This window comes from Hetaerina americana, unplaced genomic scaffold, assembly GCF_022747635.1.
Source record: "Hetaerina americana unplaced genomic scaffold, ioHetAmer1.1.p SCAF_7, whole genome shotgun sequence".
In the NCBI taxonomy this organism is placed as follows: Eukaryota; Metazoa; Arthropoda; class Insecta; order Odonata; family Calopterygidae; genus Hetaerina; species Hetaerina americana.
The window spans coordinates 52,741,191-52,762,941 of NW_027287316.1; the positions used below are offsets into that span (position 1 = coordinate 52,741,191).

Here is a 21,751-nt window from a genome sequence, read left to right on the forward strand (position 1 = left end):
AATCGTCTGAATTAGCAAGCAAGAGAGATTGGAAAATACGAATCGTAATATGCTCGATGCAGAGCGCTCACCATATGTGTCACTCAAAATTCTTCCGCAAAGGGAGGGACTACAAATTTAGCCGCAAAACTATTGAGAATTTTAAATTATATGAAATACATTCAAAGGAAAAACAAATCCGAGTTTGATTCCAGGAAAAATATTATCACTTCGCATCTCCTTCATATTATTTTCGATAACGTTCAAAATCTGTCTCGAATACGACAGGCACCCGTACGGCTTCACTAAAGTGTCAAAAAAATTACATACACCCATATTAAAATCACAAAAACCACTAGTCTCAAGATGCAAAACTTTACGGTGAGTAATGACAGGCCCAAATCTAAGGAGGGAAACTTCATAAGTATATGAGCATAAGATTAACCGACCCTCAGGAAGTATAACTTTTAAACATTCTTTACCCATTCCCACACACTACGCACTGCGCCTATACTATCAACTACTAATTATATATGAATAGAATATGGTTCGTCATTAGAGTATACTACACCGAAATTCGTAGATTCAGATCCTCTCAGCCGAAGGAAGCTAGTATTTACTACTAATTTTACTATAGTTTGCTCTATGGCATATGCAGAACTATCCTTAGGTTTTGAAAACCTGCCCCTAGTTTCATTCCAAAGACTAGTTACACTTTCTTAGTAATCGAAACAAAATTGAAGTCGAAGTAACTCGGAAAGAGCGTCGTAAGTTAGATGACCACGGTGCTCAGGCAAATAGTTCACTACTCAGCCCACTTGAGTGTGCTGAGTAGTGAGCTATTTGCTTGAGCGGTGACTCAGAAGTGGTGAGCTAACAATATTTTCAAATTTTGTCTATCAATAGAGCACACCATTCAGGCTAGTCTTTTCAACCGTTGGGTAAGACACGAGATACTCACTGCCTGGCGCATGATCATAATTCGAATTACTTCGCCATCACAAGAAATAATGTAGCAAATAAGCGAACTAAAATGTATTTGCATGATTATGCGATCGAACTAGAGCACGTTCTATTTTAGATCGCAGGGTTCTGCGAATAATCGAATTCCGGGAGCACGCTACGTCCATATTGGCATTTTTGATTGGGAAATTCTTTTTCCCTTTAGCTATTTAATGTTCATATCCTAAATCTTTGAATGCCAAAATCGAGCAATTTTAATGAAAATTAATAGGCTAATTATGCAGATACAAAATCATTATTTTTTTTGCAAAGTCTGGTGTCCTCTGGCTGCTCTTTTCCCTTACTAGCATTTTACCCGGTAGTCACGTTTGCGAGCACTACAAACACCGATTTGTTAAATGCTACATTGCAACATTAATTACTACGTATTTATCAACCCTGTCAGTGGCATCGTAGTTAAACATACTCACGGTATTTTAAACTCTAATGCAATCAACGAAAGAAGTACTGACGGCGAGTTTTGATTACTTCTGATAATGTCAAACAGTAAAAGTTTCTAATCGTTGCCCTACATTTGTGATACAGATATCCATAATTCATTTGATTTTTATTTCTCCGCGTTATTTTACACGTACTCAGTACTGCTACCTCGCTACAATATGATTTTGATGTATACTAGTGCACATAAACCCTTATTTTCATGCCTTCGCCCAAATCAATGCATTATCATGGGTCAAATTAAAAATTTCATTTCATTAAAATGGGTCAAATCGCCGGAGTGAATGCAGAGAGAATATTAGTAGTTCAATAATTCGCAGTGCTCTGAAGAGTTGAAATAACATTTAAGATAATAATGTATCTAATCAGTATTCACCTCCGTAATTATTATTTTTGAGGAAATCGACATGGATTGGTGCAGTTACAGTTATTTATTTAAAATTGCTTTCACGTGCGAGTGGAGTGATGGCGATTATTCATCCATTGAATGTCTTAGAAAAAGCACGTAGTTCTATTATTCTAAGCGTATATTTTGGTTAATTAGATTCGATTTACATTCGTACTACCAAGATCCTTCGGTCAAAAAACATGTGCTGGGTCGGAATTCACATAGATCAACGCACGATTATAGAACTAGAAATAAACATACATGCTAAAATGGTAAACCGGAGTACATATGAAGAGGAGAGAGGGTGGTGTACTATACCGTAATTAGTCCCCTTCCCTTGATAGCGCCCCTGGCAACAGCCCACAGAATCGGCGATAATCGTGATGTGCACACAATTAGAATTTGATAATTCATGCCAATGTTAGGAGTGTTTATCTATGGATGTTAACTAAGAATGTTTCATTTACACCTCAACGCTTGCTAAACAAATTACTCGAGATGGCTCTGCGAATGGACTGAAATTCTTTTTTTATTGAGCATGAGGCAGCCCGTGAGCCTATGCGATAAGCATCGGATGAAACAGGAAGTAGCCAAGAAATCGAAAAATTGATTTCCCAGGCCGCCAGTAGCGAAGTGTCACGCTGGGGTTCTATCGAGGTAAGCGTATATTTTTCACGCACCTATGTAGTCGAAAGAATAATTCCAAAAATACTTTCATTTCTTGTCTATGTGAACATTCAATATACCTATCAGAGGATTTTTAAATTAAATAAAAAAATAAACTATGACGCAAAAACATACAAATATTAAGAAACAGACTTCCCCTATATTGGCAATTTTACATTCAATACCCTTCCTTCATGCTAGCTTAAAAGTCCTCCAAAAATTGTAATTTGCTCTAGAGACCGGTTCATTAAGTTGCAATTCAACTTACAAAAACTCTAAAAACAATTAAATGATCATGTAGAACAGTCTAACTCAGGTACAATGATAACTCGACGTGATAAGTACTGGACAAGAGTTAACCACCTTAAAAACCAAGGTAAGAACAAACTGCGAAGCTTGTAGCTTTAATACAAGGGGTCACGCTGGGAAGTTGAAATCACTTCCGCTTCCAAACAATGCACACTGGTTACGAGGTCACTGGAATTCGCCTTTATATTGCAGATGCGTAAATTTACTCAAAAGTTTATCAGCAACTACGCACAAATTAATTGGATGTTAATTGGCATAAGTACATTTGTGACCATCAGAATGGAAGTAAGAAACTGAACTCATTGACATAACTTAATTACGGTGCGGATACAGTCACAAGAGCGAGCTAAATGAAAACAACCGAAAGCCTTTCACACACAAAATATAAAAAAGTGGGCAATATCGTCTAAATGAAGACAACAAAACTTGCCTTTTGCATCAGGTACGCGGGCGCAGAAACCCATTATTATCCAGCAAACATTTTACCTCCAGCAAAACTAAAATGAGAATGAAAAGATTAGCTACGCACATTTCATTGGCCGCGTGAAAAACAATGGCGCCAACCGGTTTACTTGATACTGCCCGAGAGGAAATGGAGCCGAAACGAATCTGTTAGATTTGTGAGAACCGGAGCTGAAACTGGAGCAATATAAAAAAAGGGAAGGGTCGATGCCCTGATCGAGCAATTATTTGGAAAATGGAATTTTGATCATCACAGACGTACGAGAAACACCTCGTGAGGATTTCTTCGTTAAGCATAAGATACAAGATGAATTTTTTGCTTAAGGAATACTAAGAAATGTTTGTTGAAGCATAATTTATAATAGTAGGTGTCTATGAACTTGATCACTATAAAACATACCGAATCTTATTTTCCTTCATCGAGTGTTTAAATATTATGAAAAAAAGAGCGGGAATTTATATTACTGATAATGTTGGGTTTACGATACATCTTGCACAGCGAAGCCTTGTCGAAAGGTTTACTTAAATAATCGATTTCATTTCGCACATGCTACAGGAGATCTGGGTAGACGGAGAACTCCTTTCTGTACAGTTCTTCTAGCTAGAGGATGAATGGAGGTTTTCCGACTGTGCGTGATCGGAATAGGAATGAGTTCACTTCAGCGAGGCTCATTAAAATTTTCGCTCAGCTGTGCTGTGCCAATTTCATCTAGAATGTTGTTTACCAATTCCCTACGGCACAAAGCCGAGCTGTGTTTAGCGAGGTTGCACGTAAACCGGAGGGTAACGAACTCCGATCTCCACCGAATCGAGAATGAGACATACACTTGAACGCCCACATAATTTCACACAAATGATCTCATAGCGCGGACAATGCCAGCGGAATCATCTCAAAACTGAACAAGTGCTGTACCAACAACAAGGGTAGAATGGAAAGAGATTCAGGATAATTATGATGATAGTTATGAATGAACATATGAACATAGTTATTGCCGAAGTAATAGTTCAAAATTTTTTAGCAGTAAGTGTGTTTAGAGCATTCGAAAAACAGGTTGAAATATGTTGAATCATAACCCTCTAATTCCAAAGAATGCAGATAAACAAGATAGAGCGAAGTGATGCATAATTCACAAATTTTTTCTTGGAGAAAGGAGGATTTTGAGTTGAGGGTTTCGAGAAGTTTCGAGAAAAAAGTGATTTGAATAAAGAAAAATAAACCGAAGAAATGTTAGACGAAACGAGACAAAAGGAATGTTTCTACAGTCAACTCGAAAATAGATTGGGAGATATTGAAAGGCAGCGGAATAGCAAATAATCCTGCGCAAGTGTGAGAGAGAAAGAAAGAGAATACATTTGGACTACAGAGGAAAGTAATAGCAAATATTGTGGTTGTAAAGACAACACTATCGGAGACGCCAGGTTCGGGTTGTGCATTGGTGGCGGTCCAAAACTTGCAACTACGTACGTTGTTCACCAATGTCAAATAAGGAATACACATATAGTATGCATAAAGTAATATGAAACTCGTCCACCCAGATATAAAGAGTTAACGAAATGTAGATTATCAAGATAAAAGAGAGTAAACTAGAAGAGAGAGCTTCATAAAGGATAAAATAATTGTTAATCTCTCCTGCGCGGTGGAAAGAATATTCACGCCAGCCTAATTACCTAATGTTTACGGTATCGAAAGCTTGGAGTCAACTCAGCATTCACAATTACTCATCGATTATAAAAATGAATAACTTTACCTTATTAAATTATTATTATTGTCCCATCAATTCTATTTCTATCGCCTTCAAGAAAAATGTATTGTCTACAATGGGGAATAGTCTCTTTCCGTAGTTTAGTTGTACTTGGCAATCTCTTAAAAATTAGTTAGGTACAAGTTCAAGTTATTCTTACGCATTCATACTGATAACGCGCCGTAGCCGGCTTCATCAAGGAGAACCAAATCATGGAGAAAATTATCTTTTACAAATATAATGACTTCAGGAAGAATGGCACGAAAGCATGCGAACATTGTTCTACATTTAGGTGACACATTATGACAGAGAATTTGTGCCAGTACGCCTTTAAGAATAATGATAATTACCCACTAACTAAAGGATTCTACATCTACTTAATACCCTGCAAGCCGCTGCAAGGTCGTGTGGCGGGGGGTGTTAGGACACCACCCGTAATTTAGAAAAGAAAAAAAACCGCATGCAAAAACCACAAATTCATGCATCCACAAAAAAACATGGCATACATTCATGCAAGAACACTTACACCCAACACACATGCAAACACTCAAACTACCAACTAACATACACATGCTCCTGAAAGTATAACTAACATCTCTACAGTGTTTAATTTTGTTCCGACTAGTAAATTCAATGTTTTTAATATTTACAAAGTGACTTCGGTTTCTTACTATTATGATTTCTGATTGCTCGGGGAAAGAATTAGTATTTGCATCTCTCTATACTGGAATCTATCTCCCTTATTTTATCTTTGTGGTCTGATCTACCTAAGTAGTGAGGGGCTAATTTTCTTCGCAGTTTAGGTGGCGCTCCAACTTTATTTTCTTATTATTTTAATCTGAGTATTAAAACGGCAAAACATACTTTTCCAGTACTTATTTGTGAAAGAGAAGGAATGAGTTCCACAAAAACTTGAAAGTTGAGTCGGAGAAGAGAGACCCTTGTGTCCACTACAAAAGGTCACTCGTTTGGCCTTGAAGGCCAAACGTGGCTCCATTTAATGAATAAAGCGAGTTTGGCACACCTAATTCAAAGCAAACAACCATCCACTTGAATACCCAGTCAACCTCCCGACTTAATAAGACTTATAAGTTTTGAAAATACAAATTGTCTACTAAATGTCAAGAAATACAGGTATGTGTGTTAAAGTTAATACAATGGAATCAGCCGTAGATCTAAGGTAATAGAGATTATAATCTAGCAGTAAAACAATATTTTAAAGTTTTCTCATTATCACATATGCAATATTTTTAAAATTGTTGATTAACAATTTTTTATAATGGCAGCGATATTTCCTCGCAATATTTGCATCAGGTTACACCCATATTGGCACGATGGATGGAACGCCAAGACAATGTAATGATTGAGTGAATTAGCTATCAGTCCACTCAACATTTAATGCTCATTACTGTAATATTTAAAGCTATATTACTGTTTGTACAATAATTATATAAATTATACATTAGTGTGATGTGGAAGTGGAAGAACTTTCATTGTGTTTACCTTTCCCCCGACAATCCAGATAATTAAAAATTTTGTGTGATTTTACGACAATGACGCCTACGACAGCTAAGACACCTAGCAGATACAAGGGGGTAATTCATGCAATTTAATCACGTAAGGATCCCCATGGAAACGTCATCCATTAGGGCCAATCAATAGTTTTAATTATATTTCATTAAATTATCAATTGCTTGTTAAACAGTGCAGATGAAATAGTAAACATTTCGAAAGGGTAAATACACGGATTCTTTAGCTGTATGTAAGCTTTTTATACAGTGAAATTTTTCATTTCTACGGCCACCTACCCGCTACATGGTTTTCGCTGTCTTCCACCATAACCTCTGAAAAAGACAGACCTGGAGTGTCGACGGCGGTAGACAAAATTCCTGCTGCTTAAGTGACAAGTGGGACGCCGCATCACCCGTAAGAAATGTCCCGTAAGTGGAAAGTCCCCAGAAATGGTCATTTTTTCCATTATCCTACCCCAAGGAGTGTTCCCTGATGCCTGAAGGACGACGGCCTTGAATGCCTATTCCTGCGTCGCGCCACACTGAAAACTAAGCATGCCGGCAGATATCCGGACAAAATTAGACGGTCGCAAAATGAGTGACTTTTAGTTGTATTCCCATGCATACGCAATATGAAAGAATGCAAGACTAAAGGCTTGAACGGTAATAGAAGAGTCACAATAGAAAAAAAACCTAGAACTGCATGATGTTGGAAGCGTTGGCGGAACCGACGGGCAAATGATACGTTGGCGTTCAAGTGAACTCCAAAGGAATCTCCCGCTCTCCCTACTTGGATCCTAACGACAACTGTTGAGGAAGTGAAGAGTTGAGTTTCGTAACTGGAGCATTTTCGATGCAACTGCTTCCGGTAATATCATCAGACGTCTCTCAAATACCCATGTGTCACAAAAGTGTAGCGTATACAGATTTCTACTGGCATAACTATTTAAACTCATATGCAAAGCATAATTTTATATATACCAGCTCAAATATTTTCTAAGTACGTATTATTTGTTCCGAAATTATCTAATAAACATCGACTCTATGGACTATTACGATTTCACTTTTCTAATCTATCTAATTATATATTATGACCGACACCATGAACGCTGTTTTATTTTCGCTACCGGAAGCTACTTTTTATTAGCTATCTCCTCATTTGGTTGACATACAAACATCCCTTCACGCCATTCCCGTTCGGGGTAAGCTAAGTAAAAAACCTTGATTTGAGCTATTTCAGGAAATTCACTCCCATTTACTAATTTATTTCACTCTCTCCTAGATACTTATTTCACCTCCATCATATTCGTATATCGTTTATCAATGTTCATCTGTTCCTTAGACTCCTAATTTTCTTTAATTTGATTCACCCAGTTGTTTATTAGTCAATTATAGGCATGAAATCCTTACACCTTATCCTAATATTTTTTTTACTATTATTCACTATAAAGGTTTGTGAAAGTTCTAGTTAGTTATATACGAGTTAAATAGCTACTTGATAGTTTCAGTAGACTAAAATTAAATGCCAATAATACACGTAAATGGCTGTATGAAGAAATACCGGTAAGATTTCGTCCAACCAATTGGGGGTTGAATGAGAAAGCGATATGAATCCAAAGAAAAGAAATACAATATGGAAAACGAAAAATATCTCAGCCAAGAGTGGATATAGGAACGTTTTTATTGTTTTTTTCTTTGATTTGAATATCAATGACCTGCTTAATAGAGGATATTTTTAAACATTAAGAGTTTACTAGTCATTGATGCCACTAGAAAATCAACGAGATCTCGAAATAATGTCACACTAAAAATTAAAAAGCGTTATCCCCATTAGGATTGAGCTATACTCTAAGATCCTGCAAAAGAATAACAGTGCCTTGATTCGAAACCCATCAAGAAAAACAAGTAATCCCACCACCTAACTTTACTTACGTCTCTGCCAGGCCCCCTCCGCACCCACACGTCCTCTGTGCTGTCGTAATCCAACGTAGACGTAGAAGATGCCTGCGATTTCATTTCAATGAGCGATGTATCAACAAATCGTCGGTCATGGTGTGGGATAAACGGGAGCAAGGTCGAAGCCAGCGACGGGATGACGCTAGTGATTCCAACGACCGCATCGATAGAGCCGCCGACACCGCTCCCGCTATGGTGCCTTCGAGGAGTCGCAGGGTTCTTGCCCGGGGACGCCAAAGCCACAGTGTCGCCACTATGGTGTCTCGCCCTGCCCCTCCCAAGCGGGATCAGCTTAGATGAGGACCCGTCAGTCGACTGAGAAGAGGAGGAAGAGGTTAGGGAGGAGACCGAGTCCGCAGAGGTGGTCGCCACCGACGGTGTCTTCTGTAAATGGGGACCCGAGACTGATTCTTCCTCCTCCGCGTCGACAGGGCGAGGGTGGGAGTTGAGACCGACGGGGAAGTCGAGTCGGGGGACGACCGACGGGGTGGCTGAAGGAGGAGAATGGACGCTGGGACGGCTGTGAGGATGTTGCGGGACTCCTCTGGTCGCTACCGGATTCTCGTGCGGGTCGTAATCGTCCTCCTCCGGGACCTCAGGGCACCTCGAGAGCTTCCTCCGTCTGTCCAGGGGAAGGATCCTCTCGAGGGTTGCAGTGGCTCCACCCACGTGTGTCATTCTATCGCAAATCTGCCCTCCGTTACAATCGTCGAAATCTTCAAATTCATCTGAATCGGTGTCCTCTCCTTCCTCAACAGGACGGATGGTGACCTTTTGTGTGTACCCCCGACCTTCCTCTTCGTTACCCTTCCCGTTCTTCCCCTTCACGGGATTCACTCCGTCCTTCGTCGGCTGCGAGGGGTGTAAATTTCCGAGAAGGTCATCGATCCAAATCTGTTTAACGTCCAGCAGATCCATGTCGTTGTCGTCGTCGTCGTCCTCGTCGCTTCTTTGCTCATCGGTTAGGTCGTCTAGCAACGAAAGCGACCCTATACTCGAGGTAGTCACTGTCCTGTCCCGGATTCCTCCTACTCCGCCCATCTTGCCGCCTCCGCCCTCTTCCTTACTGGGGGACATCGCCCCGTCTTGACACACCTCCATCCTACCCAACCCTTTAAAGTCCTCCACTATTTTGATCCACTCGTAACAAGAAGGACGAGTTCTTTCTAAGTCACTAGCTTCAGAAGAGATGATACGACGCAGTAAATACACTAATAAAAACCACGCGTAAAAAAGCTTCGCCTCGCTCAGCGTTATAGCGCGGGAAATCCTCGGCCAAAGGAGGGACTCAAGGTTTCGTGCCAAGCAGCTTCGTGTCTTGGCGAAGCTAAGCGACTAGAGGTTGGGGGCGATGGCGAAACTCGGATGCGTGGGAGGGGTTCGATAAGGACCTCAGAGCTATTCCCAAAGGGCGCCGACGAAAAAACGACTCCTAATTGAGTAAGAGACTACTCCGCATGCGACTTGCACGCGATGCCAGAAGCATGGGCAAGGACCTTTCTCTACTCTCCTCTGGTGGCCAAGTGCAAGCGATGGGTACTCAGGACTAGATGGTGGGATTTCCTGCTGCAAATGTGCGATAAGAAGATCCAACGAGTAAGTGTAAGGAAGACCACGGTGAGAGAGAGAGAGAGAGAGAGAGAGAGAGCGAGAAATATGAAGTGAAAGAAACGGAAAATGTGGTCGAGCAAATCCACCACCACTCCGACACCGACTTTAAAATGTGCACTTTTTCCGCAGTGCAAGCAGAAGGAAACTGTTACGCGACTACACAAAAATACACTTCAAAATCGGGAACATGAGTGGGCTCTTCAATAAAGAATATCCTCCAAGATATGATCAAGCCAATTAAAAATAAACAACAATGAAATGCATCAGTCTTTCACGAATCATTCTTTGGCCATTTCGTGCTCATGAAAATTCCTGGAACACGTCTGGAGCTGTGAGAACTTAAGTCGTGAGAGCACTATAATTATTTCAAATCTCTTTCATTAGGTTTCTCGCTATAATAAATGGTTCATCATGGAAAAGTGAGAAGCCTATGAAATTCTAAATAGACTAAACAATCCAGAGCGATTTCCGGGGGGAGGATTTCAGGCTGTCTCCGGTTTCAGCCGGCGGCGAAGCCACGATGCTAATAATCAGAGATGAGATGATAGGCGACTCCGCATACGGGATGAAAAGTTTTAACGAAAGGTGAATGGGAAGGGTCTAACAAGAACGGGGTTGTGAATTAGGCGGGCAAATGACACGCGGAGAGCGAGCGAGAGATTCAAGGAGCCAGGACGACGAAGTGCTGTTGATGGTAGAGGTGGTAGGATAAAGAGACGAGGATGGCTTGAGCACGACACTCCGTCATAAGAAAAGGAATTACGCCTTTTGCTCCTTCTTTTTTCTTTTCTTTTCAAATACCACGCCTGTCGGAGATGTTTTGAGGGATTGATGATTTGCCCTTCACGAGAAAGGTGCGACAGTGGCAAGAATAATAAATGGGCGATAGACGTACACTGAACGCTCACGCAGTCTGGTTCAAACGGGTTATTACAATGAGCCGCGTCAACTAAACGATTTGGAGGCTGTTTTTGAGGGAAAATAAAAAGAAAAGGATCCGAGCTTGGAGTCCGAGTTTACGACACACCTCAAAACCCCTTCTGTTGGTACGGTTTCGAATGGGGAAAGAAAAAATACCTAAAGAACAGGTCTTGCCCGGCAAGAGTGACTTGAGAGGACAGGATATTCGCAATAATATTCACCGGACGGTATCAACAGGCCCACTAAAGAACCTAAGAAAACGACAGTAAGGTTGGAAAAAACAAGACCGTAAGGAAGCCGATAAAAACTTAATATAAAGCGAAAAACGCGCTCAGTGAAGCCCACCCAAAGCGCGATCTTATGGAATGGGTTTGTTTTCAAAGGCAAGAATTCATTTTTTATAAGTGTCAACTCTTAAATAACGAAAAAGTGTTCCTTTGGATGGAGTATATTTTTCATGGACAGAGCCTAGAGATCACGATATCACATTTACATAACACTGTCAATGTCTATTGTTAACATTAACTCAAGTCACACAACTATTGAATCACCTTGTGGATGTGACACCTGAGGCGATAAAATCTGAACCACTCATACGAATTAAATTCCTCCGGTCGAAATCTTGGCAAGGGGACAGAATGTGTGAAGCTGTTTACAGGCGATCACGAATGAATTTACTCGCGTCAACTCGCGAGAAATTTTCTCTACCAAAAGGGAACACCTTTTCTCCGTGGAAAATAGAAAAACAAAAACTAGAACTACAAATATTTTAAAAAAATACAGGTCGTCTCCCTTCTTCTAAAATGTACACATCCCTGAGGTCACGCCACAGGAAGGGAGAAAGAGATGCGTATCTTGTCCGTGAGTGCAGTTCTCGTTGCGATGGAAACAAAAACGATCGGCTCCGGAAGAACAGGCGTCCACTTCCGTCGAATTATAAAAGAATAAAAAAAACTACACAATCATACAGACATAAGCGCACAGTCCGACACTCAACATCCCCTTCCACCCTCTTTATCGTCCCTTTCCCTCTGTACCCCACCACACCCCTTCCCAGATGATAAAATCCTTTCCCTCCGCCTCCCCAGCGCCGCCAAGCGGATCCCGACTACTGCAAGAGAAAGTTCGCCTCAAACAGCTGACCGGCGTAGAGATGGAAAACACAGAGGGACACGACAAAAACTTCACCTTCACAAGGATGTCCTCCACTAGCGTTTGCACGATTCTCTCTCCTGAGCTTGTGCCTGTTCACTGAAATCTTAAGAAACTCAATTCCAAAGTAAAAACATAAAAAGAAACGATACGCGGGCTAAAACCAGCTATCTCAGACCCCCTGCCGGTATACAAGGGGGTCGACTGACCACATTTTGAGGTTATTCGCGCTCACAGTGTAGGCTAACACGCACAAGGACATAAAACTTTAAGCTTCAAAATGGAGATGAGGCACTGGTTTGCCAACAGCGATATGACTGGCGGATACTGACGACGATAACACGCAAGGAATGTCCCGGGAAACCAAATAGTTTTCACTCAGCCGCTCACGAGGATGTGACTGTGACGTGAAAGAAAAGCCAGATTAATATGGCAGGAGGAAATAAGAGGCGATTGAAGACAACTATCAACTACAGACTCACCACGCACTGGAAAATGAACGGTTAAGAAAAGACAATACGTGAAACTAGCAAGGCTTTGGAGAGAGCAATTCCTCGAAGGCTATGCGAGATGAGATAATAACTATTCCCTACGGAATCCGCTGAAGGGCGCGCCCATCAATATCGTGCAGCCACAGTGGAAAGGTAGAATCTCTGATGAGGAGATTGCAAACTCATTCATCCGCACAACAATACCCGCTAAGTTTTCCTCTCGACGGAAGACAAGATCATGGAACTATAAAAATATGTCATCGACGTAAGGAGAGGCTGTGAACACAAGCATGTGCACTGCATAAGCTGTGAAAAAAGTAATCAACAGCCAGACTAAGGTTTGAAAGAGAATAACTGTTCGTCTGATGCGGCAGCATTCAAAATTATTCAATCTAGAAAAAAATAACAGTCCGATTCCCCTCTCACCCTAACCGCGTGACATGATGAAAATCATAAAAAATAACCGTGCGGATATGGAATTCGGACGTTTTTTACGGCGAGAAAAATTTTGAGCAGCGAAAAGGAGCGTGGAAACGAGGCGAGCGAAGCTAAAAACGGCGAAAGAGAAAATTGGAAGGCGGGATTGCGTAAACAGCTGACGGGATCCGAGGGGGAAAAAGTGAGGGAGCGGAGGCAGCAGAGGGCAGCGTGGTGGCTAAGGGGTGACGGATGGGGAAGTGCAGATACAAGGGGGGAGAGGGTACAAAAGATTGTCTGGCAGGGGAGACAAAAAGGAGCAACAGAACTGATGCGGGACGCGGGAGGGGGGGGAAGAAGAGATAGAAGACAGGGGGGCGACGCGGAAAAGGGGGCGGTGTCGAGCTCTGAAATAAACGGAGTGAGAGGGGGGAAGGGGACGTGGGTGGAATAAGGAAATACGACTGGCAGAGACAACAGAGAAACACGCGGGACGGGGTGGCTACGCGACTGTCAAAACCCTCGCCGATTTCAGGAATGAATGAATTCGCTCTGCCGTAGAGATCTTTTCGTTTTCTAGTATTCCCTCATCGGGAGGGTCTCATACACAATTGATTTCACGCGCTTAATCCAACACCACACTCGCACATCCTTTCCGCGGCAATTCCCTTCCTCCTACACCACTCTTCCTCACAGGTGGAGGGGGAATGTGACTAGTGTCAAGCCCTGACGGAGGAGGTACTGTAAATCGGGGTGGGGGGGATCAAAATGTTTGCGTGTCTGAGTGGGTGGATGGCCGAGAGCCGCTGGCAGACGGCTAACTAACTGGCCTCTGGCGCGGGAGGACGGAATGGGTGAACAGGGGGAAAAGATACTCCACGGGGTCGGAAGACAGAATGGGGACGGTGGAAAACAGCTGTGGGCGGCGCCGATGCGGAAGGGATCCTCGGTTCCTTAAAATCTCTCCACTAGACCCTCTCTTTCTTTATTCACCCCCGTTTAGGATTGAAGACGATCTGCCTCTCAGTGAAGAGAGGAAGAGTTAACACGCGCGCTGGCACTGCACGGAAACACTCCCGCACACACTTCACGTAGAGGAAAGAAATTCCGACGCCCTCGTGAGGTTCTATCGCCCCTTTCCTCCAAGCCGTCACGACACAATTAATAAACACAGGAGATAAACACGCCTAACAGAAAAACACGTCGATGACGGAGCGTGAATAAAAATGAATTATGCTTTATCACACGTTTATCCACTTGTTGGTTTTTTGACGAGAGGCAACACCGATGTATCGTGAAGGTTTGTTATCTATTTAATGTTGTTCCTTTTGGCATACGTAGGAAAAACACAAAACAGAGCGCACCAGGAATCACGCACCGACGAGCGCACACGAGGGCACTACCAAGCGCGAACCCCCACACGTATGTAGTAAGGTGTATATCCAGAGAGATAGGGGGGGGGGATGGGAATGAGTGCCGCCAAAAGCCAACCGAAGCGATCGGGTCGGACCTGGGGACGACGTCCTTGGCGAGCGAGCGACCGACCAAACAACGAATACCCACGTTCGTCGGACGCACTTCGATGTGTCGTCAGGGCAGAAGAGCGCCCGGGACGAAGCCGCGGGCACGAGGGGCGATTGATTGACAAGAGAAGCGGGCGCACTCTCCTCAACGAAACTTCGCGGCAAGCGGGTGGACGGACCCGAGATTACCCGGGAGCAGAAGGATCTCCGCCGATAAGCCTCCTCACTCGAACACGATGCGTGTGTATCCGCGACAGTCTAGAACACACGCACACACCAACACACGAAAACACGCACAAAACACACACCCAAGTTTTGACCGTAATCGTGGCGCATGCGCGGCGCTTCACTTCACGCAACCGCACGGCGGGGCTTCCTCGTGGGACTGGTGCGCGCGTGGGTCGCTCACTATACGTGCGAGAGAGTTGGGTGTGTGCGTGTGTGTGTGCGAGAGAGAGACAAGGAAAGAAAGGGTGAAAAACGAGAGGAAGAGGGGAGTACGGAGGAGGGACGGGAGGGGATAGAACGAGTTGAGGGGGGAAAGAAGGCGGCGCTGTGATCGCCACGAGAACGAGAGAGGGAAGGCATTCACGAAGTCTTTTGCCGCTCCGGTGACGAGTGGCAGCACCGTAGTTTGTGTAAGGGGGCGAGTTTTGGTTGGGTGGGGAGGTTGTTTCAAGGTGGAGGGGAGGCGAACGGAAGGAAAACGGAAAGGGAAGGGAGGGAGGGAGATTGCCCTCTTGTTGCTAGGCCAACCGTCGCAGCAAACAGCAGCCTCTCTTTCTCTTCCCTTCGCTCTTGCTCGCTCTCCCTCCTTTCTTTCCATTCCCGTCCCTCCCCCAACAATCCTTTTCATTTGCCCCTTTTCCCCTTACACCTAAGAGTGTGCGATATTTCTTTTTCGCCGACGGCACACCTTCGGATAGAGTACACCACCTAACGGGGGAAAAGTAGGCGATCAGAACCAGGAGCTCTCATCTCTTCCGCAACCCCTTCTCACTCGCGTTCAACTGGTATTTCCATCGTTGGTCATAAATTCGGTTGTAATTGCAGTCCCCACCCCATTACTTCCTTTTCGGGTGGACCTTCACTCGCTACTGCGTTTCACAACCTAGTTCGCGAGCCAAATGTTTTGTTTGGTAGAATGGATCTTTATGCGAATCAAATTTTATGAGTTTTTGGAAAAAAACTTTTACCGTTTCCGCATCGAAACGCAAGCTAAAAATGTACTATTATTTGGTAGTCTACCGTTTAAGTAGATAAAAAAAAGTTTTTAACAAATTCGTGGGGAAATTTCGAACGAAGGATTCTACTAGCGTTGATGTTTCGTGATTACGGCCCTCGAGGGAAATCGAGTGGTCAATACCAACAATATAAAGCGCGAATAATAGTAATTTGTCACGAGGACATTTAAAACTCTGAGAAGTCAAAATTCTTGCTATGTGGAATACTAATCAGAAAAAAATATTCTTAACCTTGTGTGTTCGAGCCAAGACACAAGACTTATTCCACGCTAAGAGTGTCAACAACTTGTACCACCCATTTTCCTGCTACCCTTCTCATACATCTCCAGTATTTACGGAATGGTTTATTCATATTCTTTTTAAGTCTATCTTTTTTATTATGCCTTTTACGTAACTGAATGGGAAGAATAAAATAAACAAAGCATGGCAAACTCCTTGCCTTTAATTAGAGTTTCCCGAGAATTCTGAACATTTTTCTTTAAAAATTCGCCATAAGAAAACAGCTCAGGGAAGACCACTTTTGACTTGATCTGATAAAGTATTCTCTTCATTTTTTTACAAAAATACGAATTTTAATTCAAATGGCGAGAAGAAAGAATTATTTCTTTTGCACTTCAGCCGTTTGCTCAACACTGTTCACACGTAATTGCAGGATAAAACAACGCAAATGACGCGCGGAGGATAGAATTTTTTAATCGAATTTTTTAACCAAAGACCGCTTCTTTAGCCGAACAGAGATTATTCCATTTGTTTTCAGTGTTTTAGCTCGCATTGAATACGTGCTTGTGTTTTGTTTTAATCTAAACCTTGTGAGTTCTCCGTGTTTTTTTTTTACACAGCGGCGTTTGCTTTCGGTGCCTGTTACGGTACACAATCCTCCCCGCGCGACGCGACGGTCTCCCGATTAATACCGCCGAGGGAAAGGTTCTCACGAGAAAGGGGGAGAGGGGGGTAAAAAGGGGGTGGAGAAGTGGGTAGAGATGGGGGGGGGGGAACTGTGCAATGAGCGGGAAGACAGAACAGAGGGGTCAACGGGGTGCAAATGAGCGAGCACGAGAACGAGTGGCGGCATCGCCGCTTTCGATCCAAACTCGAATACAAACATACATTTTCGTACTATTAATAGCGGTCTGCCCGAAGAGAATGGCACACAGAGGCAACGGAACTGTTTTATCTGTTGCGTTAAAAAAGTTCCGTATTCGCGATAGGAGACTGGGGACTATCTTTCGGGACGACAGATTCAGTCAACAGCATCGCCCTTCGCGGAAATGAAATCCGGACAAGACTGAAATATGGGCATGGCGTAGCAATGAGACCACCCCTCCTCGCGGTTTACATTACGAAACTAAAGAGTTGCGCACAGGGCATACTGCAACAAAGGTAATCGCCCTTACCATGGAAAACCCACGCATTCTGTGGAAATAATTTTATGTTTCCTTTTGAAATAATGGTACACAAGGAGTAGCTATGGTTTGCTTGGGGAATATCGTCGTCATTTTTATAGTATGAATAGCCACAATATGGTATAATAAATGTTTATAGCTGCTTACTCCTGATAAGAATAAAAAATAATATGCCTAAAAATATATTCCCGAAGATTTAATGTCACGAAGTTTTAGTCACACATGCACAAGCGTTTTATTTAATTCAACAAATACAGGTTTTAACCGCTTTTGATGGTTTTTTCCTAAAATAATCAAACATTTTTTAAAATTGTTTTTGGTGTAATGCCCGCAGTATTATCATATTTTTTAGGTTTAGAACGATTTTCCTTGTCTTCGTAAATAACAAAATCAATGTTTGCGGTAGGAACGGAGAGGAAACAAAAGAATTTGAATTAAGTACATCATTTGAACGCAAATTTTTTTACACTACCATCCTTTTTGTGCTTAACGACAGCACGCTGAATAAAACTAGAGATTACATAAACAATGATTTCGCAAAACTTAACAGGTCTTTTTGTCATTATGGACCTTAAATTCGCTAGATATAGACGTTTAGGGGATCTTATGGTTAAGTGCTGGTCCCACATCAAGACTTTAAAAGACAATATTATTTTAAACTACTTCTTTTGTTTCGGCACTGTTTTAAGTGTTCTGGCCTCGATCGCATGGCTTTCCTGATGCTGTCATAAGAATGCCGTCCAATAGTGAATGTGAATTATATCGACGACTCAAATCCTTTGGGGACAATTCACGTCAAGTTTATCACAACACCTGAATGGCACCTTTCCTAGATATTTTATGAATGAAATTATTACGGGTCTCCCGCTGGGTCAAGTTACTCACTTTCGCCGAAAGTGAGAAACCTGAACCGGCGGAAGCCCCGCAAAACTCCACTTATTACCAGATGAAAGTTGGCGATACGCGAAAGGATTTCTTGTCAGATACAACCGGAAAAAAAATAAAATTCGTCATTCCAAAGCTATGTTAGGATTGGGTGCCTCTGGAATAGATCATAAGGGACGAGATCTTATGAAATTTTTCCGGTGGTCCAATTCATACGGCGACCACGGTACAGCATACATCTGGTCGCATTCCCTCAGTTCCAAACCAAGTCTACCAGTCTGTTCAACGCGGGACGACAAAAAAGTTTTCTGGTCACAAATTTCGGTGCTGAAACATGCTTTTGTTATACATGCTAACTTTACAAGGAGAGAACGAGATTTAATCTATCGGTGTATGTTACCCGAGAAGTCAAACCTTATTACTAAGCGTGGGCTCCTTATAATACCATTGGCGTCAAAAATAAATTCCAGCTCTCTGTACCTACGTTCTAATAGTTTTGATGTTACTTGTTTCCTCGGGACACACGAGTATGCGATATGCGGGCGGATACTTGAGAAAGGGAAGATATCTGGGGCCTGTTTCACAAAACTACCAGTCATTTTTTTTTAAGTCCTTGTATTTCCACATATGGAGTCTGCTGATGCTAATTAGTGAAGAATCACATGTTACTCGCTTGCATTACACAGTATTCAAATCTTACAGCTTTATATTACATTTAGGAGTATCAAAACGACTGGTAAAATGCCTTGTAGCTTTGAGGAACGCCTCCCTATTGTAAGAATTTTGAAATTGTTAAACAGATTATAATCACGAAAGTTTAGGACATTTTTAGGATTTGATCCGACAAAACGGATCTGCTTCTCTGCCAAGCTATGTGCGAAATTTGACAAATTTGACGATTCGTGAAATTTCGTGAAATACCCCCTGGTGTGATCTCAAGCGACCGATTGTCAGTCATTAATCTTAAGGGCACGACTTGACCTGCTGGGCTGGTAATTAAGCGGAAAGAAAATCACAAATCCACAATACTGATATTAGAATCAGCTCTCACTTCATGTGCTGCTTCCGAGCTGCCGGGTATCATGCTGATAAATCAGTATCATCAGAATTTCAATCCTAACATTTGTTTACGGTGTTAATTCTCATATCTCCTGTTGCTTTTCTCTTTGCAATCCTTATTTTTCCCATACCCTCGTCTCCAGTGTCTACCTCGCGGGATTTTCCCTTCAATTTTTCCTCCTACTATTTTCTAACTAATCCATTGTTTCTCATGGTGCGTCTACAATATGTTCTGATCTCTCACTTAAAATCGTAATGATTTTCTAACGGAATTGGCCTACAGGTATCTTTTCAAAAGTAAAAAAGATATACGTATGCATTCCCACGGAGTGTCCGAGAAAATTTTACAACTTGCATTTTTGGGATTCGTCTGCGAGTTGAACTGCGTGCGTGGACAACGCCAGATCTGAAAGTATTCTTCGATCGGGCGGAATCGTTATATACTGCTCTTGGATACACCACTTTTGAGTGACCAAAGGTCAGTCTTCAAGGCCACTTTGAAAGGGAGGCATTCAAGTCCTAAAAACGAGCTCGATTCAACGAGAAACCAACCAGCTAAGGAGTGGAACACAGCCAAGATTTTCAAAGAAAACAATGACTCTATCCACGACCAGAGCTTTGTGAAAGCGAGCGGCGGTACGAAATTTGGTCATTTTTAATCAGAAAAAATGTCGTAAATGCTTTGATAGAAAAGAGAAAAGCTCCCATAAACACATTACCATTATCTGGAAAATGACGACTAATGAATCCTTAACCTGGAACTGAATGTAATATGGCACTGAGGCAGGCGTTATAAAGAAAGTTATGCCGAAAGGGTCACATTTCCTTGGGAGACAGGGAAAGTAATGATATCAAAATTAAAGCGCATTTTTCGCGCCACTGAAATAGCTGATTTTCATTAATATTAGCAAATATATAATTAAAACGGCGAGGTTTGCTAATTCCTAATTTTGTGCGAGAAACCCAAACCCAAGGAGAACCACGAAGACATGGATTTATAATATATATATATATATATATATATATATATATATATAGACTTAGTGATATCAGTTTCCAAATACAGCTTAAATAGAATAAGCATTTAAATCCTATAACTGTAAGTTTGAATTGCAAAATAAACAAAAATGCGAGCTCAACGTCTTAAGAGTAGCGCAATGTATGAAACCATTTATAAATGAAACTACTTTTAAAAATTTCCGTGTCCGGAATTTTACGAGGTCTTACATTAATCTAATATCAATTATCAAGGAGGTACACACGTTGGACGAAAATACTAGAATTTAAACTCGGGAATCATGAAAAGAGTGAGATGCATATGGGAACGGTAATTGCAACCATGCATAATAAAGACCCTCATCCAGCACGGGCAAGTAAATGAAATGTTGACACCGTTTCCAAGGTTTCTAAGCAGCATCAAATTCTTCTCCTTAGTGAGTAATCTGAAGCGCGCATGTGTCAAAACATAACTGCGGTCGCCCTGCTTGCAATGAGCTTATGATACCGCAGGCAAGGAAACGTCAATTCATATCCAAGCTGCGGTTAATCAGGGAGTACGTGACTGAGCTGAAGCCTCCGTATGGAACAACCATTAGTCTTACCCACTAGGTGGAGTGCCCCCATGACGGCGGCTGTAGCGTGAGTCTTCAGATGCGGGCCGCTCCCGACACAGGCAAAAGCACGGCCGGGTGCGTTCATCCTATTTGAGAGTGGGGCGGCGGGGTAAAGGCCACGGACGAAGTTGCACCAAAGTTCTGTACGTACGTACATACGAGGTCATCCCAATGACTGTGTGTCTTACTCTTACTTCTCTTGTGTACACATCTAGATTGGCATACCCTATATGGGTTTGTTTAAGGGAAGTTTAGCACAGCCTTTATGTAATGATAAAGAGAAATCCGTAAAAATGAATTGTGTGTTTCAATATGTTAGAAGGTCCCTCTGATTTTCATAATACTCGCGAACTGCTAAGGGCATTTAACGACTCAATTAATGTCTTCAACAGCCTTATTTTATCTTATTTTCCCGCTATTCACCGGCCTAACGACTCAGTGTGAGTCTTGAATTATTTCCTCATTGGCACAGGTAACTCACTACATGGATATTTTTTCCAATAATTTAATTTAGCAGACTCGTCGAGTTTCCTGAAAGACCAAACCCGATTTTCTAATTAATGTAATGCTCAATATCCAGCAAAAGTGCTTTCTTATTTCGAACCGGATAGCCATTCTCTGTTTTTTTTAAATTTATTATATTAAAACTAGCTGAGATTAATACCAAATGCTCAATGCATATTCCAACCATTCTTATGATTTAAAGTTATTAAAAGGAATTCATCATTAAATATATGTTATATCTTTACCCTCGAAATCGCAGATAATAATTCGGATGGATGTATGGCTGAGCAACTAAATATGCCAAGAAACTATCTCGCCAGTACTACAACTAAAAAACATAATTCTTGAGTTTATGTTCCATGTTCCATCTCATTTCTACGTCTTCTTCAAAGAAATTGCATAAAATTAATCGGTGACTATGAGCAGCATTTCATCCCAATTTAATAACAAATTT

General features: G+C 42.0%; 1 protein-coding gene across 3 annotated transcripts in view; it reads right to left on the reverse strand.

The window, feature by feature from the left end:
* Window positions 1–21,751, reverse strand: part of SNF4Agamma (SNF4/AMP-activated protein kinase gamma subunit) — a 426,140-nt gene that overhangs the window by 321,708 nt on the left and 82,681 nt on the right. The window contains exon 1 of one of the 3 annotated variants that reach the window (XM_071595645.1): window positions 8,451–10,113. The exons of the other annotated variants lie outside the window; for them this stretch is intronic. Coding sequence (XP_071451746.1) covers window positions 8,451–9,575 — 1,125 coding nt within the window. The 5' untranslated portion in view covers window positions 9,576–10,113. Of the gene's footprint in view, window positions 1–8,450; window positions 10,114–21,751 lie in introns of those variants that run through there. 3 annotated transcript variants of the gene reach the window in all.